The 26,503-nt window shown below is 37.5% G+C and overlaps 1 protein-coding gene across 2 annotated transcripts in view; it reads right to left on the bottom strand.

The window, feature by feature from the left end:
- Positions 1-25,453, bottom strand: part of MOSPD2 (motile sperm domain containing 2) — a 31,143-nt gene extending 5,690 nt beyond the window's left edge. The window contains exons 1-10 of one of the 2 annotated variants that reach the window (XM_054272009.1): positions 25,389-25,453; positions 25,115-25,181; positions 16,051-16,206; positions 15,212-15,298; positions 13,802-13,956; positions 11,375-11,435; positions 10,164-10,202; positions 9,061-9,185; positions 3,982-4,152; positions 1,705-1,817 (exon numbers count right to left, since the gene is read on the bottom strand). In XM_054272009.1, coding sequence (XP_054127984.1) covers positions 1,705-1,817; positions 3,982-4,152; positions 9,061-9,185; positions 10,164-10,202; positions 11,375-11,435; positions 13,802-13,956; positions 15,212-15,298; positions 16,051-16,206; positions 25,115-25,181; positions 25,389-25,397 — 983 coding nt within the window. In that variant the 5' untranslated portion in view covers positions 25,398-25,453. The remainder of the gene's footprint in view (positions 1-1,704; positions 1,818-3,981; positions 4,153-9,060; positions 9,186-10,163; positions 10,203-11,374; positions 11,436-13,801; positions 13,957-15,211; positions 15,299-16,050; positions 16,207-25,114; positions 25,182-25,388) is intronic. The other variant, XM_054272010.1, reaches the window with a different exon arrangement.
- Positions 25,454-26,503: the final 1,050 nt, after the last annotated feature.

Here is a 26,503-nt window from a genome sequence, read left to right as displayed (position 1 = left end):
AACCAGCTTGTGCTAGAAATTCCTGTACCACAACACACCACGAGTTACTCCTCCACCAGACAGTACAAGGAAGCTGCTGCTTTTTGTCTGCCCAAACAAATTCATTTATTGAGGAGGAAAGTCAGAGGCAGCCTTTCATTGAAAGGTATACAAGGCAAACACAATTGTGGTCTAAATGAGGGAGACAGCCGACTCATAAGCATGACTAAACATACAAGAAACAAAAGAGCACGAGGACGCAGCTCTGGCCCGTGATTTTCTGGTGCCAGAGCTGCAGTGCCTCAGCTGTGTGCTCAGGCTCCAGGCTGCTCCCTGCACAGGGCAAGGCTGGGAGATGAGCAAGGGTGCAAGTCAATCAGGATGGCAGAGCTTATGGTCTCTGTGGTGGGTGCCTACAAGTGGTAATGAATGGCACTGTATATTATTGGTTCAATCACTTTCAGTAAAATGGGCAGAGCAACAGCTGCACTCAGGATTTTACTTTAAAAACAAAACAAACAGCAAGAACAATGAAGACACCAGTATTTTATTTTCTATGACAGCAAGACTACAAGTATTAACACCTCTATACTTGACTAACTTTACTCTTCCATGTGTTGCAGTCCATTTAAGTTACTTCTATTCAATGACAGGTTGAAGTATTTTAAGAGGAAAAAAGGAAGTTTCTGGGGGTGTTTCTGCTTGTTTGGATTTTTTTTCTTGTCTGCTTATGATTTTTGCTCCTTTCTTTTTTAATTAAAAAGTGGTTGGAATAACACATCTAGCATTTGTGATTGCCACAGAAAATGTTCAACATTCTTTTATAATCACAATTTTGCAGTTTATGCCTTTGCCTTGCCATACAAGAAACTAAGGCTATACAGAGGAGGTTCTTCATTTCAGATTTCAATTTACACATATAAAATATATTTGTGCTAATGAGCATGTCATTATTAAAATTCATTCCAAAACTAATTCATTACAGCACTTAAAAAGTTAGCTAAGAAATTACCTAAAAATTAGATATTTTCTTCATTCATCTAATAGCAAACTGAAAGTGAAAATAAAAGTTAACATCTAAATCAAATTCTAAACAATCATCTTAACCTAAAAGGCAGTGAAAAGAAAAAGTGATATTGGCTAATTGATTTCTTTATTTTAGTTTAGTGATAAAAATAATTGCAAGATGGATGACAAAATCTTCTAGGTAGATATGTCATTATAGAGCCCTTTCCATACAAAATAAACTGGATCCATTAATCAAGTTCAACTGGTGGAAACTATTACTGTAGACATTTATACCATCAAAAGCCAAAAGAATTCCAGCAAGATTTGAGAGTAAAAACTGTCTTGAAAAAACATTGGTTTTTCTTGAGCCAATGAAATCAAACCATGTCAAACCAGTCCTCTCATTACAGATAAGGACTTAACTTAGTCAGATGGTTTCCCAATATAAACAAAACACTTGTACAATTCTATGGAATATACAACTATTTGTACAAAAGTACAAAAAGTATACCAATCTTTAGTGACACCAGAAGATTCACTGAAAACTTGTAAAACCAGAAAAACTCTTTAAGCTTTGTAAAAATCCATCCTAAGAAGTTGTTTATAATTTTTTTTCCTCTAACAGTCCGAAAAAACTTTATTTTGAAAACCAACTAGTTCAGTACTCAAGTGTCCAAGGCACATTGTAAAAAGAAAATTTAAGAAAATTATTATTACCTGATATGTAATAAAGGTCCTTTAAAAGTAGTTAATGCTTTCTTTGCATTTTTTGGTTTGACCTCTGTTTTGTCAGTTTCCTCTGATTTGGAAATTTGTTCTATAGAATTCATCTGAGTAAAAATGATAGTTATAATGATTAACTAGAAACCTGGATTACACATTACAGAATCATGCAGGCATTTCAAAGAATATGATGAGGCTTATTCAACAGTTTACAAATTATAGACCAAGCCTTATATATATATTCATTCTCAGAAGGTGCTTGAAGTCCACTGAATAAAATTCTTTACTATAGAAGTTACATAACACATTAAATGTGTATGAAACAAAAACTCTGCTCTGGTTTGTTTTTTTTTACCAGGTATTTTCCTGCTGGTCAAGTCTGGTTTTGAAAATTCCAGACACACTAAGTTATAGCACATCAAAGGTTATAAAGCACTGGTATTCATCCATTGCAAATTAAAATTAAAACAGATGAAAACAATACCATCACTGTACCACTGTAACAGAAAGCACAGTGCCAATTCCACACTTCATTGCATTGCAGGGTAGCTAAACATATCTTCATTGCTCTTAGATGAAACTCTGAAGTATTGCAGAACATAAAAGAAATAATGCTGATTGAATTGGTGCCTTCAAAACTGCAGGTAAATCTTAGGTTCTGAGGGTTTTCTTCTATAATATTTGGAAAATACATGCAAAACAGGGCAGGTGCTGGGGGGGGGGTACAGAAGACTGAAAGAATTAGTGACATCATGATTCCAGATCAGCTGACTGAAGAGTCTGCTTAGTCTCCTTTTTTATTCCCCTCTTAATACACAGAAAAGACATGAAGAGAACTCAGTTTATGCAAGTTTGAAGTATGGGAATGAAAGGAATACAAAACTTTATATGAAATAGGCTGTATAAAAAGATCCCACATGGGAACTTTTTAAATAATTATATAAAAGTGGTAGAAAAAGGTTAGTGTGTAAATACACTGCACCAGTTATATGTTAGGCTTTGTTTGACATAAAACTACCAGAAAAAATATTACTGTAGATTACAAAAGTGGAAGCACCTACAGGACAGGCACTTACTAACCAGGTTTATCCCTCATGATTCCTTGCACTGAAAAAAATTGAGTTACCTTGGTTACACTGAATAAAAGTGAAAACAATTATAAGCTTTATGGTATTTCAAGAGTAAAAAAAGTAAAAAACCTAAAATACCTTAAGTAGAAAGCTAAATCACCCAAGCAAATTAAAATCCAGCAAACACTGAGGCTTATTAAGCACCAAAGGCAACTCACACACAAAGTAGAAATTCTTCATGTTTCTGTATGTGAGAATCATAGCTTCTAAAATGTGCCCCAAGGAAAACAAGCTACTGAGTCTAACCATGGTTATGTAATGCTTCCTTTTGACCTTAAGGTCAGTGAAATTATCTTTTTTTTTTTTAAAGCTGGCAAAGTCTCAAATAACAGCTGGACTACTTAGTGATCCGCACATTTCAAATTATTCTGACAAACCCGTAACAGTAAATGAAAATGTATTCTACTCCACTAAACAGAAGTTTTGCAAGTAACATTCCAAAATTAATTATGGTAACAAAGTAGTGAATTTCAAATTCTTTTCTACTATTTTCAAGAGCAACATCCCCAGTTAATATTACTGCATATTCCTAAATATCTCTTCATATGAACTTGTGCAAAACAATGCCTTTATTTCTGGATAAACAACACTGCAGGAAGATTATGTTGCAAAACATGATTGATGGAGTAGGAATACAATTTCTCCTGAGAATAAATGAAAACATTATATGTTGAGATTTTATCAATAATTTAAAAAACAAAGTAACATCCAATAGTGCATAAATATTTAACAACATTTTTTCATGTACATACTGATTTAAGTATCAGAGAAAACTAGATCTATTTCAAAATGATCACCACTAAATATACCAAGATTAAAAAGAAATCTACCAGAAAGACAACCTTTGAAAACAAAACACAGAAACCTTTTTCCTTTTGCTGTACAATTCACTATATTCCAAGAGACAGACTAAATACTTGGTGCATATTTTATGCATTCTGAAGCATGAACCTTAACAAACCAAGAGGCAAGGTTGAAACTGTAATTATAATTTTTCAGTTTTCCTGTGTTCTTTTGCTAAATTAGAAGACAGAAAAACTGTTAAAAACATACAACACAAAGACAAATAACCAAAACTATACTCCTCTTGTCCCACTTTGTAACCATCTAGCTAGTCTTGCCTAAATCTTCACTTAGATACCTTTTTCTGATTAAGGTTTTGTGCTTCATTCAGCTCCCCAGTCTCCTTGGTGTCTGCATCTATCTCTTCTTTACTTTCATGCTCATCTTCACTTGTAATGGGCCCATTTTCACATAAAGGAGTTTGAAAATCATCATCAACCAAAGGAGGATAACTGTACTTGAAAGAATCCTGAAAGATAAGGATTTATAAAAGACGAGTTATTCAAAAGGATTAGAAGTGCCTTCTCTAGGGTTTTTTAAATGGAAATAGTGTCTTTGTTTCTTGTTTCACATTACTTTTATGTTTCATTTATCCACTTCAAGTTGCACCCCTGCAGAAAGCTGACACCAAGAATTTCTATTTTATCAATAGACAAATAAATACAGTCATCCAACAAAGCCAGTAAACTGTAACTTGGATTTATAGTCACAGCAGAACTACAGAAGCTGGTCTATCAAGGATCAGCACTCAGAGTCTAATTGCTGAAGTTCTCGCCTTAGTTCTCAAAAATGTGGTTTAAAACTTATGACAGCTATTTCTGAAAATATTTCAAAAGTGATGAAAAACATCAGTAGTTCCTTGCATGTTAGTTTCACAATGGCCACTTTAAAAAAAGGAAATAAAGCCCAAAACCATAAAACAACCCCAAATAATCCCTTAAACTTAACATAATGTGTGTGTAGACCTTTAGCATATTCTGCAATTCAGACCTCTAGTCTTTGGAATGCCAAATCAATTTAAAGACCACATTTAAGACATCTGAGTAATGCAGCAGCAGAATACTTAAGTTCTCAATGACTCTACAATAAAGGTACCTTTTCCATTGGAAGATCAGTAAAAAACAATTTTTGCTAACTGGAAATGTTCTTAACATTCTCTAAATTGTTTTATTACATTTAATGTTAGAGGCAGTGTTTGAACAGGGATCTCTGTTCCTACTGCATTTTCAAGCAGTTTTAAGCATCAAGTAAACTGATCTAGTCTGTCAGCTTTTCCAGTGGAGAAAAATATCATAGCTTTGACTCCTGTGAGGCAGAATGGAGCAATGCCCCTGCTTCACAAATGAAGCCTCCCTCAGCAGGGAGTTACAAAAAAGGTGTTTCAAAAGTATACTTCCTGCTCATCTATAATCAAGGTCTTAATCTCATCTACTCCTTTGTAGCAACAGTCAAAGACCTCTAGGTGAATGAAACAGGTATTCACTGGCACAAACAATATCCTATTAAGGACCAGAAGGACAAGTTTTAGGTATCAGCTACAGACTAAATCACTATTAAAAGAAGACTCCAGTCCACAAGAAATCTTACAGCAGTCTTACAGAATACTGACATCCCACATTTGACAGAAACATCCAGCTTTCACTTACCCAAACCACCAAAGCCTTGTCATTCCCTCCCAGCATAGGATGTAGGGCATGTAAAAAAGTGAACTTAATAGATGGAAATGAATTTTGCTGCACATATTACTTGGCCTTCTTAATCCATGCAGCTTGATAGCTTCAAGAGCTGAGTTGTCCCACTGATGAGATTCTGTTCCAAGTCCCATACTTCCTAGTCACAGTGCCTAAGTTTCAGTGGCATGGGTATATCTACTAACAGGGTGAAAACCTCAGCCAGGTAAACAAGACACTTATTCAATGCCTGATCCATCCATTCTATAAACTTATGGCTCTTTTTTACAGCAGATCTAGAGAATGCATGCTACAATTTTTGGCAGTTTTTGTAGAGATGTCTTAATCATAGTAGTGATATATTCTAAGATTACATGCACACAGTGGCCATGAAGTCATATGCAAGCTTAGGCATGTCTTAACTTCAGGCCACTGACCTACATAAGGTAATTCCAAGAAAACCTGAGGGCTATCAATTTAGAAACCCAGGTGAAGAGCACAGCAGTTGCACACATTGTTCAATACTGGCACCAGTAGAGACAATCTCAATCAATTCATCCTTGTTAAATCCATTTTCTGACAGAGAAAGGTTGGGCAAAACAACAAATCAAAACCCTACTGTGTGTTCATGTCTTGTATCAAAGTGTACACAATACGTACTTGAGTCTTGCAGAAAATATTACTGAAGAGACAAATCTCTCTTCTCAGTCAGAAATGTGTATGCCTTAAGAACTGGACTGTTCCCACAGCTGGACATGGCAGAATGTGTGATGCAATAGATAGGAAAGCCAGAAAACATTGACTTAGGCTACATTTATTACTAAATAAAAAATATTACCAAGTGGCTCTTGAGCACCTAACCCTAATTTTCCAGGCTGGCTAGCATCAGCTTGCTCCTAGATCTGTCCTGGGCATTTTGACAAGATCTACTGCTATAAAGCAAATGACCTCTATGCACTATGGACAAGAACAACTCAAAGCCACATATCTGATGTGCAGCATGTATGGATTAGCAATATGGTAACAGCCACAGCCAACAGACTGATGAGGACTTCAATGGAACTTAGACCAAATCCATATTCTGAAGTCTTGAAAAACCCAAGTTTCTATTTTCCATAATTAGTTTTAATGCTTTTGGTACTCTGGAGACACCTTTGCCCACTAGTTGTCTAAAAATAAAGCATGTAATATTCCTCTTTCACAGTCAATCAAAGGATTTTAAAGCTATGGAAAGTTTCTAATCCACCTTTTGAGTGACCCTGAGACAGACTTAAAATATGCTTAAAGATAACTTAATTGAGACATTGAAGTTGGATGCTTTCAGAGACAAAGAACAGTTCCCTTAGTTAAGCAAAGTAATCACTGACTTCAGGTTTAACGCTATTAATTCTACAGATTATTTTTTTCTGTTGCTTCCAGAACTAGTCTAACAGTCTTTGAAATACAAAGAACATAAGTGCAGTGGAATCTAGTTATGTCCCCAAATTAACCAGCCAAATGATCTGCTCCACTGGCAGGACCTGGCTCCTCAAAATTGCATCCTGGTAGGGGACACAGCAAAGGATGCAGACATGCTGTGCTCTTCACTGGCATTAGGCTCGTGGAGAATATGAAGATCTGTAACTAAAAGCGTGGAAATCAAAGATGACAGAGAGGAAATCAGAAGGAGGAAAAAAAACCCAAACTGCCTCACAAACAAAACCAAACACTTGAGAGAAAAATGGAAGGAATCAATTTGTGCAAGTCAGATACTGCATTTTAAAAAGCCAGGCTTGACAATACTAATAATGGTGAATTGTACTCCAGCTAGCTGCCTCAAGAGAAGCCAAGGTTAATCACATCAAGAAAAGTTAAATTCTGAGAAAAGGGCATTATGTTGTCTGTTGTCTGGTCAGTGAAAAACTCCCTGCTATCAGAGATGCAAAGATCCTGCTTTACTGTATACACTGAAAAAATCTTGGGAAGAAAGATTCAGAGCACAATTTTGGAGTCTCAGTATTTGCTAACAATTCTTCCAAATTCTGACAGTTCTGAGGTTAACAGCTCAAAACATCCACCAAGTGAAACTCAGTAGTTAGACAAAGAATATGCTGGTTCAAAATACAGGGCTCTTAATATGCAGAGATAAAACTGTTCTGCTGAAATTGTTAAAACCCCTGGAGTTGTGTCAGACAAGTTTACTACTATTCTACTACTTTATTTCTGCCACTGCAACTTTTTACCCCAGGCAGATGATGTGGATAAGCTGCCTCCATGATTCTGAAACTTGTTCATGCTCTCAGATGGGCAATATGGAGCCAGCTTGATCAACAATCACTAATCAGCAATCAGACCGTTCAGGCCCAAGGCAGGATTACAAATAACTGTGTGTTCCATCAGATGCTTCAGTAGGGTATATAGCAAAACCACACAAGTTTTTTCTTTAAAGACATAATGAACTATTAGGTAAGAGAGTCTAAAAAGCAGATGGGAGATACTCAACTTTAATAAGGAAAAATACTTGTCCCTCTATTGCAACAATAGGACAATACTACAGGAGGCAATCCCAGAACCAGTGCTAAACAACATTTATTCCTTACTGAAACCACTTCAGACCTCATCAGCCCTTCCCTCAATGCCCACTCCTGCTGTGCAGTAATTTCCACTTTTTCCATATGAGGAAGTTCCTATGTGAGAGTGGGAGCTGGGGCAGCAATTTTCCATGGAGAAAAAGGTATCTTTTCCTCAAGAGCCACATGCACTTTTTAAAGGCTTCTAATCTCAGTCAAATGAAAATCAAAGTAACATTATTTATGTTACCTAAACAAATTTATGTCCTGGCCACAATAACACTGCCCTGAATTCATATACAAAGGAACATGGCCTCCCCTACTATTGCTGAAACACAACCCTCCTTTTCTCCATATTGTTGCTGCCATAATGCCAAAAGTACTTCAGAAAAGAAAAGGTGGAAAAAGAACCATGAAAAGTAACTCTCCTGCAGTGGGCTTATTCTTCTACCATAAATGGCCTATTAATATTTTAAAGCATAATTTTTCTGCTAATTTATTTTAAAGGTTATGCAATACTGATCTACTAGCCTTGTGAAAAGTGAAACCTGTTGTGCAAGTTGCTTGGTGCTGTTGCACTCTTTAGATTGCACTAGAACTGGATTCTGGTTCTGTTAAACTGATGCTGCTGTTAAACTGGAGCTCTACTGTACTCTTTGAAAAGAAACTTCTACAGCCATGTCTGAAAATGCAGCCCTAGAGACAGCAAAAGAAAAACAGCTCCAATATAAGTGTCTTTACTGAATCATAGCTCTGGAGCAGGGCTAGAACTCTCAGAGGACAATGAAACCTACTTTCTGTTCATAGAATTTGTTTCATAAACATACACCATTTCTAATTTACCAGGGAGTAAAAAAAGTACAAGTGACAATGACAGATAATTTTTCTTGAAAGCCTGAAAAACTAAGTGGTTTTCAGTGACTTATAAGGAGATGAATAGTTCAGAAAAAATAGTAACAGTAGTTAAGAATATACTTAAGAATGTAGATATCAAATTCTCATGAAGTTCACCTATTTTACATTATTGTGATTTTGAAATTATCACTGGCAAAACAATTTAAAGAAATCTCTCATCTGTGAAGAGCCAACCCTCAACCTCACATATGGAATACAGGTGCCTCAGACTATCACAACAGAAACATGACATTTCATACTTACAGTTCCACCCATGTGAGGTGGCAGATACTCTGCACTGATGTATTCCTGCACATCATTCTTGTTTGTGAACTTTAACATGCTTATTGCATCTGGGCCAAGCCAACCCTTCACGATTTTAAAAGCAGCTTTGAAAAACAAAACACCAAACAAAACAAAAGATATGCATGAGTTAACAGGAAAGCAGTTTTGTTATTTTGTTTTTGTAGGTTTTTTTCAGTGTATTGGTAGACCTTACATAACACAAGTGAGTTACATCCCTCAGAATATTGCAGAACCTGCTCTTAAAGCAGGTTATTATCAATTATAATTGGAATGAGCAATGCAAGGGGAAAAAGGTATTATTTACAGATAAATGGAAGGAGTATCTTTGATTGAATAACTGACAACTCTGCTGTTTTAGAATTTGGCCTTTGAAGTACTGAGCAGGTAAAACCAATTGTGTTTCCAAATCTGAGTGAGGGAGGTTGGGAAAGATGTATACACTCTCCCTTGCAGAAATGTTTGGCTCACTTAAAGGATATTTGTTTAAATTAATGAAGCATTTACAAAGACCATTGTTAATTCAGTGACAGTAAAACATGAATATGCAGGAAAATATAAAACCAATATAAAAATATGTATTCATATGTCAACAACAGAGAAATAGTGTATTTATCCTGTACATTATAGTTACAACTAATTATTAAAGTATCCAAATCAGAAGAAATGTAACCACATCTGCAACCAGTCTCAGGCATCTATCCTAACTTGTGCATTCTAGTTTTGAGCTGGTTGTAAGTCACCATCACTGCTAATGACAGGACTGCTGAAAGGATTCTAGTTAGCAGCACTCAAGGAATAGATTATTTATCAAGATCTCCTAGCCTTTGAAAACAACAGGATGAATACAGACTTCATGTAAAGTATGATCTAAAATACAATGATAGAAAGAAAAATAGAAAGAATGCAACCTTTAAACTGACAGATTTAAAGATGCACGTTTAACAAACTCCATTATTCATCTGTATCTACACAGAGTAGAACAATGTTTCTTATTTATGCTGCTAAATTTTAAAAGTTGTCACAATCCAAACATAAAAAAACAACAAAAAACCCCAACTTACCATTCATTATCCATGGCATTTCAAATATTACTATCTTTGCTGAAAAGAAAAAAAACATCTGAATACCAAGTGCTAGGTATTTCTCTATTTAAGAGCAAGTTCAACAATAACATTCATGTAAAAAGTAAATATTCACTTTTACAAACCTCCATGTTCACCTCCTTGCAAAAGCAATTTTGTACAAATTAATTGCTATTTAGAAACATTAGCTGTTTGTTTGGAAAAACTTAATAAAATCCCAAGCAATACATTGGTTATGTACTCCCTGGGATATTACTTTCTGATATTTTGTTATCACATATAAAGCAAAGACAAGCTCTCAACCTGACCTAGAAAACCAGCTACTGAAAAGAAGAAAGTTTAAAAAGTATATTCAGCCCCCCCTTACTTCACAAAGAAACAAATAAGTCTTTATTTTCTCCAAATATTCTTTATTTAACCATAGAGGTTAGAAAACACTTAAGTGTCCCAATTTTTTTTCCTCTTGAATGTCAAAAACAATGTTGCACTTGCCTTTAAGTTTGATATTTGATCAAAGCTTTGAACTTTGATCAGCAAGCCAAAATTTAATATTCAGAGTTTAAGCAGTTGCTGTATGGAAGTTCAACATTCACAGCCATTTTCACCTAAAATTTACAACATATTTAAGATGAACTAGCATAAACTATGCAGTGTTTGCCTATGCATCAAAAATCTAGCAGGTAAGTATGCAGAGTTTTTGAAGTATGCACACAAAAATGCCTTTTCAGAATAAATAATTTTCAGAATACACCATTTTCATTTTCAGAATAAACCATTGCTCCTCATAAACTTCTAGAGCCATTCATTCTTTGACCACTCAAGGCTCCTAAAGGATACAAACTATCAAAGTTTGTAAAGCTTCTACACAAGTAACAAGCAAAGGAAAACAAGCAAAGGTTGTTTGCTTGAAAAGAAAAGAGAAGAGAGAAATTCTTTTCTCTTATGAGCTTACAATAGTTCTTACTAGGTATAAACATAGTAAGAACTATTACTTAGTAATAAACATTATTACTTCACAAAAAGACAGTTGATTTTTGATGAAAGTAAAGTTTATTCACAAAATTATGTTTCATGAAGTTACCCCAGAAAGCACATGAAAAAAACCCTTATTTTCCCCATCTTCTATCATATTATGCAATGCTCTTGTTACACCACTCTACAATGCTTAATACTTATTATACAATACTTACTGAGAAAATTTGGGTAATAATCTGTAAAACAGTTGACAATAAACCGGACAAAATCCAAGTCCTAAATAAAAAATCAAATAAAATTTAAAAAAAATCACAGCATAAAAGCAAAGCAAGCCAAAACATTAAAAAGTACAGGTTTAGTTAAAGCATTTAATAAAAAGCACAAGATAGATATCTTGTAGTCAACTATGATCAAATTTTACATACACTACAAATATCCTCAAAACACAATGCAAGGCTTTTCCCTCCATTAAACTGCTGCAGGATTGTGGTCATATTTCCCTTTATAATCACAGAAAGAAGTCAACAGACCTCTGATCACTGCAATAATTAAGATATCTAAACTATGCTGAGTATCAACAGGCTTAAGATGCACAGGAAAGATACAGGAAAAAGAAACCTTTAGCACTAGAGAAGCTTGACAGATGGAAGAATACTCAATATGCTACTGCACTCAGTATTATATTTTCAAAGGAAAAAAAATAGGTTTCCTTTGAGAAGAATTTTTAGGTTTAGTATTAGTTGGTGGAATGCAGAGAAACTGTGGGCAGAGACAGTGCTCAAAAGAGCTGCTTCTATACCATCCATTTTCAGGATGCTTCTATCCAATGAGCAACTGTACAGAAATAGTACAGTCAGTCTCCTTTGCAAAATCCAGCTATAATGGAATTGCACTACACAGCAAGGAAGGGTTTTTATGAAACAGGCAAAGAACTAAAGTAAGAGATACCTTGCCATAAGGTACTCAGGTGGGAAGCTTGCCATGAGTACTTTTCCCAGTTCTTTAAACAGACATGACCACTACTACTACTTTCAGAAATAGTACAGAGTGTTTCTGGCTGAGGATCCAAAGCCTCAGCCAGTAACAATGGGGAAGGAGCTCCTAGGGTGATGTAAACACACTACCAAAACATTTTTGGACAGAGGGAAAAAAGCCCCCAAAAAATAACACTGTGTAAAGGGATCACCCACAACCTGAAAGCTTTTTAAGTGGCTTCAGCAACTAGAAACTAACTTGACATCTTTACAGGCAGAAGGTGGCCTCTAATAGAAGCATTTATCTCAACTGTCTATTGCTTGTACCAAATGCAATATCTTTCATTTAACAGAACAAACACAATGATAGATTAGAATGATTAGAATCTCCATTAATCAGGATGCTGCTCTCTATTCTGCTGCCTATCCAAAAGCAGCACTATCAGATAGCAGAGGGATAGATCCATTATTTTGATGAAAGTCTGGAATTAGAAGTGCAGATTTCACAGACTATTCAATAACTGCATCTATTCTAGTTACCTGAACTGGTGCAAGAAGCCATGAGCTATCAGAATTATCTCCTGCATACTAGTGATAAAAGTGATATAGTAGATGTCCATAGCAACAGAACAAACAAATGAGGAAAGCTCTGGAAGAGAACTCCGAGATTCAAGTTCTTTTTCTTTTAGGATACATTCATCAATCACTCCACATGGCTACAAACAGCCATTAAAAATATTCTTGTTCTGTGATAAACATACTAACTACAAAGCAAGGCTGAACAATGGGACAGTTACAGACAGCACTTGCTGAGATTTTGTCTCTGGGAGTCTCAAAGAAGTAAGCTGCTTCAGGTATAATCCATAAAGCCCAAATCAAATTAGCCTTTTGCATCAAGGAAATTATTACAATCCTTTACTCCTGCTATGTAAAACTTTGGCTCCAGTATTATCTTTAGGAGCATGAACAGACAGATCTCCCTGTACAGGTAAGAGCACCAACCTTGCAAAACAGAATCACATCACATTTATTTGTCAAACTGCCTCCCCATAAGCTGGTGGCCCTGTACTGCACAGCTGAAAGGCCCCAATGCAACATTAATAATCTTGCCCATGCCAGATACAGACAACCTTCTGGAGCTGGGTTTGGGGATGGGGGTTTTTTTGCTTACATTAATTCTTGCTATACCACCACACCAGACAAAAAAAGCACAAAGACACAAACTTCAGCCATTCCTGTAATAACAGGACAGCATGGCACTCTGGTAAGAAAAATGTAATTATTCTATAGAAATACATTTTATTTTTAACCTATAGACAGTCTGTGAGAATTTTAGTTATTAAATTTAATAACTAAATTTACTAATTTTAGTTCTTAAATTTAATTTAATAAATATCTACTGATAGGCAAGATCTCAACCTTGCAATCTAAACTAGCTCAGCCACTAAACTAAAAGCAAGTTTTCAGCATGTTGCAGCAGACAAAATTTAATATGTAACAAAACATTTTGGAAACTGCTCATGTCATGGGAAAAAGCTCTACCATATCACTTATCTCAATGACTTAAGCTATTTATGTGTCAATGACTGCACAGTGACTTCTTTTTTTCTTGTAACACAGGTTAAATAATTTCAAAAGCAATCCAGAAAAGACAGTAACAATACTTACTATGTGACTGATTCCAGTTTCAGCCATGTCAAATACCACTGTCAAGGGCTTTCCATGATCTCTCTTTGCATAGTGTTCTAACCAAAAAGCCACCAGTTTCTTTTTGTCAAGTTGCTGTTTAGGATCTCTTGTATGATGCTTCACTTTGAACCAAACTTGGACAAAAACACACACAAAAGTTGAAGGAAAGATCCAAGCAAACAGAAAACATCATCCAAATAACTACAGAGGATGCACTGAAATGTATTAACACCTCTGAGTTTGTGTTTAATATTTTTCCTGATTTTGTGACCACTGAACAGCCAGAAAAACAACTGCACACCTCTTCACATACCCCACATTTCTCACTTTTTCACTATAATTTTTTAGAAATTGAAAATACAAAGAATTATACCTCAGAAGAAACAATAAAGTGGAAAAACACTTTTTGTGTATTTAAAGACTATTTACGTAGATTAGTATTTCATAATTTAAAATTAAACCACATGGTCTTCACACAATATTATGTACAGCACATATTCTAAGTATGGCTGCAAAATTAATGTTTCCTTTTCTTCTTAGGTTTCCTACAGCACTGCAGTTGATGTGTTTTGAAAATCTACTTATACATGCATTAAGAATTATATAAAAAGCCACATATCTTTCTAAAATAAAATGAAAAATTCCAGGAGGTGAGCAACATTTTAGAAATGAAAGCCTAGTATATATTCTTCTGGAATAAAAAAATGAGTCATACAGAGACTTGTTTTTCCATAGAAAAAAAAACCAAGAAATCCATAGGCATAATTCAAAGTAAAAGATTTTATAAAAATGTCTGAAACCAAGTTAGTGATTATACAGTAAGTGAGAAAACAAATATTCAGGGCAGTATTGTGAAGAGTTGCTTTCATTTTTGCTACTTTTATTGTATAAAAGTTAGACAAGCCTGAAAATAACTTTAGATGTCCTCAATAGTCTTCTCCCTGAAACTTGGAAAGCTGTAGTAAAAACCAGATTTCTTCTCCATGTTTCATGTAAAGAAACAAATCTTTTTAAATATAGCATGTTAGCTAGACTGTATTTCAAGGTGAAGAGAAACCCCCATTCAAACACAGAACATACATTAAACTGTTATATTCTTGTTTGAGACAGTGGTCACACCACCAAGCCTGTCAGAGTCAGGCCCACGCTGTGAATCTGAGGCTGCTCTGTGCAGGGTCAGGAGCTGGACTCCATCACCCTGCTGGGTCCCTTCCAACTCTGTGGTTTCTATAACAAATAAAAACTTTACAACTCAATTACCTTTTTAAGTAAAAGCAGTAGCCAATATATATCTATATCTGTTCTTAAATGCTTATTTTTCAAGATGATAAAATGCTGGAAACAAATCAATAATCAAAAGCAGAAAATAGTCTATTTTGTATAACTTACATAACTTATAGCCCTCTTTATCATATCCATGCAGAAAGAGGGCACCAATTTCAAATAACCATTTTGGAAGGACAGATTCTGATAAGTCTGCAAAACCAAATGAAATATTATTTCAGTAATCAAGTAATCATTAATAATCACATTGTAACTTAACAGAAGTCACTAAAAATGGAAAAGTCTAGCAAAAACCCCAAAAACATCTTTATAAGCCACCTTCCAAGGCCTTTATTAAATTAATGCAAATAGTAAAGATCTCAAATTTTCTCAGTATCTTGTTCTCTTGCTACAGAGTAGAATCTATTTACGAAGTAAGAATAATTGAAAAACATCAACAGAAAAAAATGCTTCAAATGTTTATTTTTTTTCTATCTGAAGCCTCCCCACCATGCTCTATCCTTCCGAGTGTGAAGTCCTGTACATAGAGCTCACCTTCAAAATATTTACACAGCACAAACATGAGATCTTTTATTTAATGTACCAGACCAGTGCTATTACAATGAACAACACAGCTCTGTTTGTTGTGAGGCTTTTTGTTATTTGCTTGTTTTTTAAAGCTCTATGATGCAAAGAGACAAAGCAAGAGATAGCTGCCTTCCTTCCTTCCCCTTAAGCAAACTTTCAATGGACACATGGAAACCACAACAAAACTGAGACACTACTGGTCAACATAAAAAAAAAATACTTTTTCTCCTTTTTTCCTCTTTTGAAAGTTCTTGCTCAGCTCTCCATGGTACTTGCAAACCTTTAAGAGGTTCTTAATGAAAGTACATATAGAGGTCAGTGGAAGTTCAAGAGAAAAGCAACACACACCTTCAGAACCCTTGTATATCATAGCTTACCATTAACTGTGTATTCCTTCCTCCACTGAAAGCTTTCATCAATCATCTTTAATGTATCATCCACAACATCATGACGCCAAATCAAGTAGTTCTCAACCCATTTATCATCTTGCTGAAGTCTCTCCACATCTCTAGAATCATATTTATCTGATTTATCTAGGAAATAAATAAGTTAGTGTCTATAGCATTTGCTTCAGAAACATGCAGAGATTTGTTAAGTTTAAGTCTATAAGCATCTACTTGGTACATAAGAGTTCTCTTGCAGTTTCAAATTTAAGGAAACAAAACACAGCATGATAAATTAATGAAAACCATTTATCTGCTGCAATGATATTTAGGGACACTACAACATTACTCACACTAGAAAAATATTTTCTGTGATCCTTATGCAACAAAAAATACAAGGTGCATTTGGGACAGGTGTAATTTTTCTAAAACCAGTTTTGTGCAATTATTAGAATCTGTGTACTGATGAATGTATATACTAAACATCACCAGTACATGCTTGAGTTCTCAAACTTGTAGGTATCAGCATATTAGAAATAAAATGTCTGACAACAAATATAAAATTCTTGGGTTTGAGCATGCACTATACATTATTGCATTAAACAAAATTGTTTCCATTTTAAAAAATTACAGTTTACACTTGTTATAAATTGTTACCCTACCCAAGAAAAACTACATGCAATTCCAGAGTAGCATAAAAGCCCCCAAGGCTTCTGGTATCTTCTTGTATCACATCAGCAACATGATAAGAGGCTTACATGCTTTTGGAAGTACTTCCGATGAAACAAGACTTACTGCTGCTCTGAGTTTTTTTTTAGCTTTAAACAGGAAAGTAAAACAAATGCTAAATGGACCTATTTCTACTGTAGATACACTTTAACAAAAGCCTGGTTTTTAAATCAATGATCCTCTGTCTGAGAAATTGGTAAAAATAGAATGTAAATCAAGAGCCCATAATAGAAACAGGCTTCAAAAAGCAACAGACACTGATACACATCTCTGCTAACTAATAAAAAAACATAAGCTCTTAAAGTATTCACAGAATTTCATTATTACCATGGAAAAAATTAAGACTTAATAAAAGAGATTTAATTTTCACATACTGGAAAGAACTGTTCCTCTGTCAATAACAAACTGCTTTCAGAGCCATTTACAACTATCTAGAACTGTGATGGAATGGCTTGGCAATGTGTGTTTCAGTCAGACAACTCTGAGGAAGAGGTTCAGAAAAAGACACCACTAAATTCTGCTAATATTTGTTGTTTTACTGGCCTACATGCAAAAATATGATCTATTTTACTTGTCTTTCCATTTATACTGTTTCCTATTATAAATTAGTCAATATAACTACAAGAATATATCTATTTAAATGTGCCCATTCACTAAATTGTAGTTGCACTCCCCAATGCATCTCTTCACATCTGACTGCTTCTCACATACAGAATGTTCCCTTCTTCATTAGGTTTCAAATTTCTCCCTCCCTTAATCCCACATTCCACTGCTTTACTTTGTTCCTTAGATAATCATGGAATTTATTCCCACTTTCCTTAATCTTAGTCCCCTACTTTCTCCTCTGCCCAAAAGCCTCTAATCCACTAAAATCTCTTTAACTACTTAATTTCCTTTTCTCATCATTTCCATACTTGCACTGGACAGCAGATTTCCTATATTCTGAGCCCAGTGAAGTGATCACTCAGCATCAAACTGAAGTGTTCAACTTCTCTGTGGCTCTAGAGGAACGACAAATGAACTGCAAAAATCCTGGGAGTGAAATGTTGTAGTCTCAACTGCTTATTTGAAATTTGTAATTCCCCCAATGTTTTAGGAAGTTTTGTCTGAGAAAAGCTAGCAGTACTTAGTTTTAACTACTTCACTTCACCTTGGTTTGATTAATACACACTGGCTTCAAGCTATGACTGACTGCAGTTAATCAGCCAAGCACTTTGCAGAGATCAGTCCCATGTGTATCTTATATAAATAAGGGATTAGGGTACTCTGTAATTAAAGAGAAAACCTACCATCAGGTAAAAACTGACAGGATAACATTTCACATCACTTTTTGAGGCTCTCTTTGCTTTCAGTATCTGTCTGAAAGCACAACAGCACTGTCAAAATGAGAGAATTGTGCACCTTGTATCAAACTGTAATTTAAAACCATTGACATACCACTACATGGAACAAACCTCAGAAAACATTTCTCAGCCACTAACAAGTTTTCCCAAACTCTGAACTTAGAGAATGCTTTTAAGAACATGGACTTTTAACTTTGTGAGTATTTTAAGAAAATGAAAGTGAAAGAGAAACAGAGAAAATGTTTAATCCAAGCTTCCAACATCAATGGAAAGCAAGCTGCATTAAGTGATTAGGATAGTTGAAAAAGCATCTTTCCCTCTCTTCTGTAACTAAGTTCTCAGCAAGACACATGTAATCTGAATTTACATATATGCCACAATATACCCAAAAACCAGGGGAAACAACTATTCAAGTTCTAAATCCACAAGCACTTGCAGAATGCCAGTATTTGTATCAGGTTATCTTAAGACTGACAGAACAACAGTACTGAGTACTAAATTCTGTATGACTTTTACCTGCTTGATCCAATTCTTGCCACAAAATAAGTAAAATTTAGAATGAGAACGTGAATACCAAACAAAGGTGTCTTGTGTCACACACAAAAAGCAGAGTGATATAAAATTGATGGAGCCCTTCCAAGAACACAGTGATTAAAAATGGGTCAGTTCAGAAGAGGAATTCCTCTTCAAATCTGTACATGCCACATAATTCTACAGACATCTGGAAACTCGTTTTCAAAATATACTGTGAAATAATCAGAATGATTCTAATTTTAAATCATTCATGGAACACTTGGATGCAGTTACTGTATTATTAGAAACTTCTGGAGTTGAATGAGAATTAGTTGAAATAAAATAAGACCTTTGAGATTCTCAAAAAAAATTAAATACATCCTGCACAACAACTAAGAGGCCAAAAAAGAAAATATTTGAGGGGCACCCATATGGAAATTCAGGTGGAACTACAAACTGAAGTAACTTACCTCAGACAATCTCCAAGCCTACCCATTTAGATACCTGTAACCATATACTGATGTTTTTCTCAAAGGAGAATTAGGTGCTTGCTTCTTCACACTTTCAGGAGTGCCACCAGGACACTGAGACACTAAGTTTAGTCACCCTCAGCTCAGGAAGAGACATCTCTGTAACGGAGTCCATAATGAACAGAATTTTGGGAGGTATTTGGAGCACACAGCACTCACCCCAAAGGTAACACAAGGAACAGCACTATCAGATATTTCTGTTCAGAAAGGGCTACTGAAAGCCACCTGTGTAGTAGCAGTGCCAGACTTTTGTGTAATATTTCATAGTCCAGAGGCTTCGAAACCTGGTTGCTCCCTCAGCCCAGACACTCCAACCTTTCTGTATCATAGAATAGTTCCACAGCCATGGAAGAGGCAAAACTGGGATGCTGCAATACTTTTCCATTGACCCAGGAAACTGTAGAAACTAAGCAAGACTCAGATCCAAAAAAATCAAGAAAAAACATAATCTGCCAAATTCTAAATTCCACATAAAGGGAGTGACAGTAGCAAGGAGATGTGGCCATTATTAACCCTCTTTATTCCTTTAGCTGAAAGCTCTTCAGGAAAATGTCAGTAAGCAAAACCAACCAGGTATTTAACCTTATTTTGAAAATAGTTGTTTAAAGTCACTGTCATTTTCTCACTGGGTATTTGAGGTCAAGAGAAAAGACTGGAAGAAGACAAAAGCTGTTTGAACAGCAACTTCTTATATTACTTGCCTTCCTTTTTTTTTTTTTTTTTGCTTTAGTGAGGACTTCTGTCCTTTCCATGAGCACATTCTGCCCTTCTAAAAGTTGTCTTCTTCAAGCTGAGAAGCTTCCAGTGAAACTCTACCACTTAATTACTACATTCCAACATAAAGAATCTTCTGTAACACCAGAGAACACCTCTGAAAACAACTGCAGAATGACACAAAACTAAATGCACGCAGATTTCACTGCAATACTTTCACTAGAAGATTCCATTAAGTTTTCTGAGGCACAAATTGTAAAATCCCTTTCCTTTGTTACTCTTTTTTTCAATGCCATCAAATTTCCATGTCAGGAGCCCCTGGAGCAGGTCCAGTGGAGGGGTGCAAAGAAGATTAAAGGACTGAAGCACCTCTCTAACGAGAACAGGCTGAGAGAGCTGAGCCTCTTCAGCCTTGAGAGGAGATGGCTGAGAGGAGACCTCATCAATGTCTGTCAGCATCTGCAGGGAGGTGGCAGAGGTTGGGCCCAGGCTCTTCTCAGTGGTGCCCAGCAACAGGGCAAGAGGCAATGGCAAAGACAGATGCTCAGGAAGTTCCTCCTGGGTTTGAGGGAGAACTTCTTCATGGTGTGGGACTGAGCCCTGCACCAGATTGCCCAGAGAGGGTGTGGAGCCATCCAAGGACTGTCTGCATGCAAACCTGTGCCCTGTGCTCCAGGATGACCCTGCTGGAACAGGCTGGACCAGACAAGCCACTATGGTTCCTTCCAACTTGACCTGTTCTGTGATTACCAGGAGAACAGTGCTGTGCTGCTGGGTTTTCTTCTAGTGTTTATGCTTTAAGAAAAATAATACAAATTTGAGAATATTCAGCAGGAATACAGAAGAAGAACTACAGGACTCAAAACCAGGCAGCACAGCTGAGTCACACCCTAAATTAATCCAGAGAAGTTCAGAATTAAAAATCTGAATGACCTCCCCCTTCAGAAAAAACTCTTATCTAGAAAAGTAGTGTTAACAGAACAAGCCATACATAAAGCTAAGTAGGAACAGCAACTGCATCTTTTAATAGAGAACAAACCCAAAACCTTTATTGTACAAAGCAGAGAAAAAAAGTAACTTAGAAAAGTATGTCAAGTGATACATTACACAAAGACTCAATTTAACTACTGTCTTAAAGCTACTCCAGCCAAGAATTCTTAGTTTAAAATGGTCACAATCATTTCTCTGACTTTGGCTACAAAGAGGAAACCCATTTTAATTGGCTGTTGATGCCAACATTAAACTAAGTTCTGTAACAATTCAGGTATGTGCCTTCAGCTGCTCCATGAGAAAATCAGCAAGACTAGAAACAAATTAAGAAGGTCAGTAGCCAAAAAGGGACAGAGACAAAGAACAAACTGAACACTATTTCTATTCAATAAGGAATCATTTCAATAATCTCAAACAGCAATAGACAAATAAAATATCTGCATTCACAAAGTGCAATAAAATTTTAGCAAAGCTGAACGCTGTCAGTGACAATTAAGACTGCTTTCAATAAAAAGCTCAATCATTAATGTTACAGAGCCTTTTATGAAAGGATGATTCCCATCTATCCTTCCACCAGTCTCAGCCTGAAAGCCAAGAACCAGGGGAAACAGACTTTTCAGAGCATAAAAAGACATGCAGGTATCCAAAACATTACTTTAGGAGTCTTCCACAATAGTCTTATCACTGATTTTTAAGAGTGTCTCATATGTCCAAAAATTTATTTGCAATCAGCTCATACGATTAACAAAACACCTTTGCTACTGGCTTAAAGAAGGTCATGGTGAAATTTAATCCTTGGCATTGGAAGGATGGGAAATCTCTCTTGCAAAATCTTTTTTGAAAATTAAGATTTGCCTCAAGGAGAAAGGAAAAGGATGTAAGTGGGGAGGGCCAGGAAATAACAGACAATTAGAAACAGTTAATATACAAAACAAAATATGAACAAAACTAGTGTACTGAAAAAAATCAAACAAGACTTGATTGTAAATAATTTCCACTGTAACATTAAAATAGAAAGCAATAGCCCAGAAATAAAAGCTAATTTTAGAAATCCTCTAAGGAATGGAAATTCACTATAGAGAAAGATATGCTTGTTTGCTAGAAAACAATGTTAGTGCCAGTCAGTGCTAGAAAAAAAATCTTTTGTTTCCATTGTTCCTTTCACCAGTAAAATCATTTACGTCACCAATTCTCACAAAGACTCTAAACAGGCAAAACAAAAATTAGGCCCAAAACCAGAGAAGACAAAGTGCAGTCTGCCTACCACATCAGACAGTGTTTGCCAGTCTGTTGGGCTAACAGGGCACTACTGGAGATAAACCTTTTAAATACAAGGCTTCCATTATTGGGACATACATTCCTCACAAGAACTGAAGTTGTTTTCAGAATCCAGCTGGAAAGTTAACTGAAGAGGAAAAAACCACCCCAAGATTTCAGTTAATAATAAATACTGTTTTGCAGATAAGATGCAACAGTGGCCAAGCTTTCCTTCTAGAACACTTCAATGGCCAAATTAGCTGAAAAACTTCAGCAAGAAAGTTCTCCTACAAATTTTGGGAAAATGAGCCAGTAAGGTTCTCTGACACTTTCACATTGTATCTGGCCATCAAAAGCATCTTCTGATTTGGTCACATAAATGAAACAACTGTATAATTCAAAAACACAGATTTATGGTGCTTTCAATTGCTGAACAGAACTTTTCCCACCTAACCTTGGAAATTACCAAGACCACAGCATATTATAATATTAATATATGTTGGAATATTAGACTTCTCTGAATCTAAAATTGCAGGTTCTACTTTAATCTAAATATTGTATTCTGCCAATAAATAATTTCAATGAAAAAGTAAGATTTCAAGGACCCTCTAGGTTTTAATTTCATAACAGAAGTAAACATTACTGTAAGGCCATCACAACATTGTGACCATTACCCAATCTTCCTGCATGAGGGAAGCTAGTAACTGTGAGTTACAGAATATGGAAGAATCACTTCATCTTTGATGATCAGAATTACTGTGTTTCTAGAATAACCAGTTACATTGTTTTCCCCAGAGGGAAAACAAAACAGCAGCAGCTGCAACCTCCAGAAAAAAACCAAAAAACACAACAACAAAAAACACCAAAACCAAAAACCTGCTTGAAAACTTTTCTCCAACTTTAACAGCTGCAGTTCACCTGTAAACAGAATAAAGTTTGCTCTGTAGAGGCCCACAATTCTATGACCACACTAAACTTCACAGGAAGGATCAGCTTCTCAGTGTAGCCTGAGAGTGCCCCTAGTTTTGAAAGCAGACTAAAATTCCTGGGTATGAAGCAATCATTTGCACCTTTACACCCCAAAGGCACAGGTTTGAGGGTGCCTGCATACATGCAGCCCCACATCCCTTTGATTAAGAAGCATAAAAATATGTTTTAGAACACACACAGTAAAGGCTGATAGACCAGTACAAAATTAAAATCCTGTGGTTTTCACTCTTGATTGTGGTCATGAGAACATTAATTTGCTTGTAGCATTCTTAAGTTTGTGGCAAAATCTTAACAACACAAACTCAAAAAAGTCTTAATCCTATTTTGTTGAAAGGGCCAAGAGCCTAAAACCATGACCCAAAAATGGGCTTACTGAGAAATAGTGCTCAAAATTCTGCAAATAGGATTACAGCTTGCCTTGCAACAGTATTCAGTTATTTAATAGCCGAATCAACCAGCCTAACAGAGACATCATTACAACCAGAGAAACTTGTGGAATTCCAAGATTTTAAGCAGCAGATCAACTGAGTAACTCAAAAGAGTAATACACCTTTTCCACAATTACTGTCCCAGAGCAGCCCTAGGCTTTCTGAAATAATTATTTATGAGTGTGACTCTGGGATAACAGAATACAAAGCAAGTTGAATCACCTACCATATGAAAACACTAATTGAAAACATTAAGACACAGAAAAACTTAGACTTTAAGATGAGCCTCCACTCATTCAAGTCTGAGTTTTACAAAGATATCTTTATTCACTTTGAAATATCAAATGGTAAAATAAGCTCTCTCTACTTCAAGACTTTCTAACAAATTTTGTCATCAGAAATAAAGGTCATCTCTAACCAAGGCCAAAGTAGTCTCTTATAGGAAAGTTAGCAGAGCAACCATATGAGACAAAGCTGAACCACCCTCAAGACCTCCAAAGTTTTCCAAAAGCATGTTCCAGCCCACTACAATGAAGAAGCACATAACCCTTACACAAAAGTGACAGATAGCAAGGTAACCTCAATAGTTCTGATCAGAAACATCAAAGCAAGGCATTTGCTGGGAGAACTAAGGTTCATATTAAAGGAGATGCAGGCAACACAACTACTGCACTTTTACTGTATTTGCACTAAAGCTTGCATAGAATCATGTTTTTAGTAAAAAGTCTCTAGGTAGTCACAATGAAAGAGCCTGTTTACTACAATTGTTCGCATGTTCTACATTCCTTCAACATAAGCAATGCAAATCAACCTTGAAATAAAAGGAAACCACTCTAGGCTTTCCCCAGTCCTCCCTCTCCCCTAGGCATCCCCAGCATCTCCTGGCCTTCATTTACACATTCAAATGCACCTGCACTTAAGACCCGAGTTGGACATGCAGCATGACCTTAATTATGGCCTGCATGAAACTCAAGTGCAAGTTACTCCAGAAAAACAACTCTTCCTTTGACAGACTCGGTGAGGTCAGAATGCCTCCACTCCCCCTCCCTGACATGTTTTATGTCCAGAGAACACCAAGCACAGCAATGTCCCAGGCCATGGTCTCCAGCCAGCCAAACACCCTGCAAGAGAAAGGGACCAAGAGCTTTGCCCATCACAGTAACCCAGCAGACAGAGCACCGACAGCCAGCACAGAAACCTGCTGAGCATCGCACCCTCCCATGGAGTCAGACACCCTAATCGCACCAGGGCAAGTTCAGGTTGGACATTAGGAAGAAATTCTTAACACAAAGAGCGATCAGATATTCGCAGGGGCTGCCCAGGGAGGTGGCAGAGCCACCATCCCTGGAGGCGTTTAAGACAGACTGGATGTGGCACTCAGGGCCGTGGGCTGGCTGACAGGTGCTCAGTCACAGGTTGGCCACGAACACCTCGGAGGCCTTTTCCGACCCAGGGGATTCTGTGAAAAGGCACAGACGCTCCCAGACCTGGGAAAGCGGGACACCCGGAGCCCCGAGAGGAAAGTGACAGCGAACAAGCCCCAGAGCCCGCACCCCCCGCTCACCTGGCAGGTACTCCGCCTCGAAACGCCGCCGGGTCTCGCTTATCAGCGCCCCCTTATCCTGCCGCTGCTGAAAGGAAACATGGAACAGGAGGGCCGTGAAAGGAAGGGGAAGGCCGGGGCGCCAGACAGCCCCAGACCCTCACCTGAACGGCAGGGCCCGGCCACCCGCCCCACCAGACCACAAACCCGAGTGGCTGCGGACAGCGGCTGGGACAGAACAGCCGGCAGGCGGGCAAGAAGGCAGCAGTGAGGGGGCAGGGGCGCCGGGACTCACCTCAGCCATGATCCAGCGGGTCCGCCCGCGCCGCCCGCACTGAGGCGGCTCCGGCAGCGCGAGGAGCGGCGGGAAAAGGGGATGGAGCGGCGCCCGGGGGGCGGGGCCTCAGGGAGAGCCGTGCCCGGCAGGCCCCGCCCCTAGCCATGGCTCCGCCCCCGCCCACGCTCCCGTCATGCTCCCCGCGGCGGGAGCTTCGGAGCGGCCCTGCCGGCCGGGAACTGCGGCACTGCTCTGCCGGGAACGGCACTGCCTCAAGGGGCCCCGTTCAGAACGGCCCCGCCGGCCGGGAACCGCGGCACGGGAACCGCGGCACTGCCCTGCCGGGAACGGCACAGCCTCAAGGGGCCCCGTTCAGAGCGGCCCCGCCGGCCGGGAACCGCGGCACTGCCCTGCCGGGAACGGCGCAGAGCCCGCGGTCGCTGCCCCTGTCCTTACCCGGTGTCTGTGCGGGAATAGGAGCGGGCGGCATTGCGGCCTGAGCGGCCGCTGCGGGTCCTGCCGGTTGAGTGGAGCTCGGTGAGACGGCTGCGGTTCCCTCGCGGTCCCCGGGGCCTTCTCGGGGCGAGGAGGGAGAGTGGGAGGGAGTCTGCTTGGCCGCAAAATGTCTTCAGAGAACTTTCTCCTTCGAGGCCTTATAATTTTACCAAAAAATAAATTATAGCTATTAACAAGCACTACGCCTGAGAGAAGGTTCTTTAATTTCAGAACTCAAAGCATAGTGGCTTTCCAGTCTCCTCAGTATATTTGTGGCTTCTTCAATACAATCACATGAATTGTGAGTGTGTGGCTTGGTTCTGTCCATTTATATTACACAGTGCAGCTGTTGATTACGACAGAATTCATACTTGGGTAAAGAAACATTTCTGAAATATTTCTGTTAGTTAAATCTCTCAGTACAAAATTATTTAACTTCATTATTAATCTGTGAGATTAAAGCACATATTGGCCTCATTCTCAAATTTTTATGTATTATTGGTTTGCAACTCATCGTTATTTCTGAGGCTCAGTTCAGCTTGTCCCAAAACAATTTAATTTTCTTTTCTTATTTGCTTTTTGTAGGTGGAAAATGTCCAGAAAGTTAAAATTTCCACACAGAAATAAGCCTGACGGAA

The sequence above is a fragment of the Melozone crissalis genome, unplaced genomic scaffold (genome assembly GCF_028551555.1).
Source record: "Melozone crissalis strain CALT ecotype California unplaced genomic scaffold, PUWL_Pcris_2 ptg000013l_1, whole genome shotgun sequence".
Lineage (NCBI taxonomy): Eukaryota > Metazoa > Chordata > Aves > Passeriformes > Passerellidae > Melozone > Melozone crissalis.
This window is presented reverse-complemented; position numbering and strand designations above follow the sequence as displayed.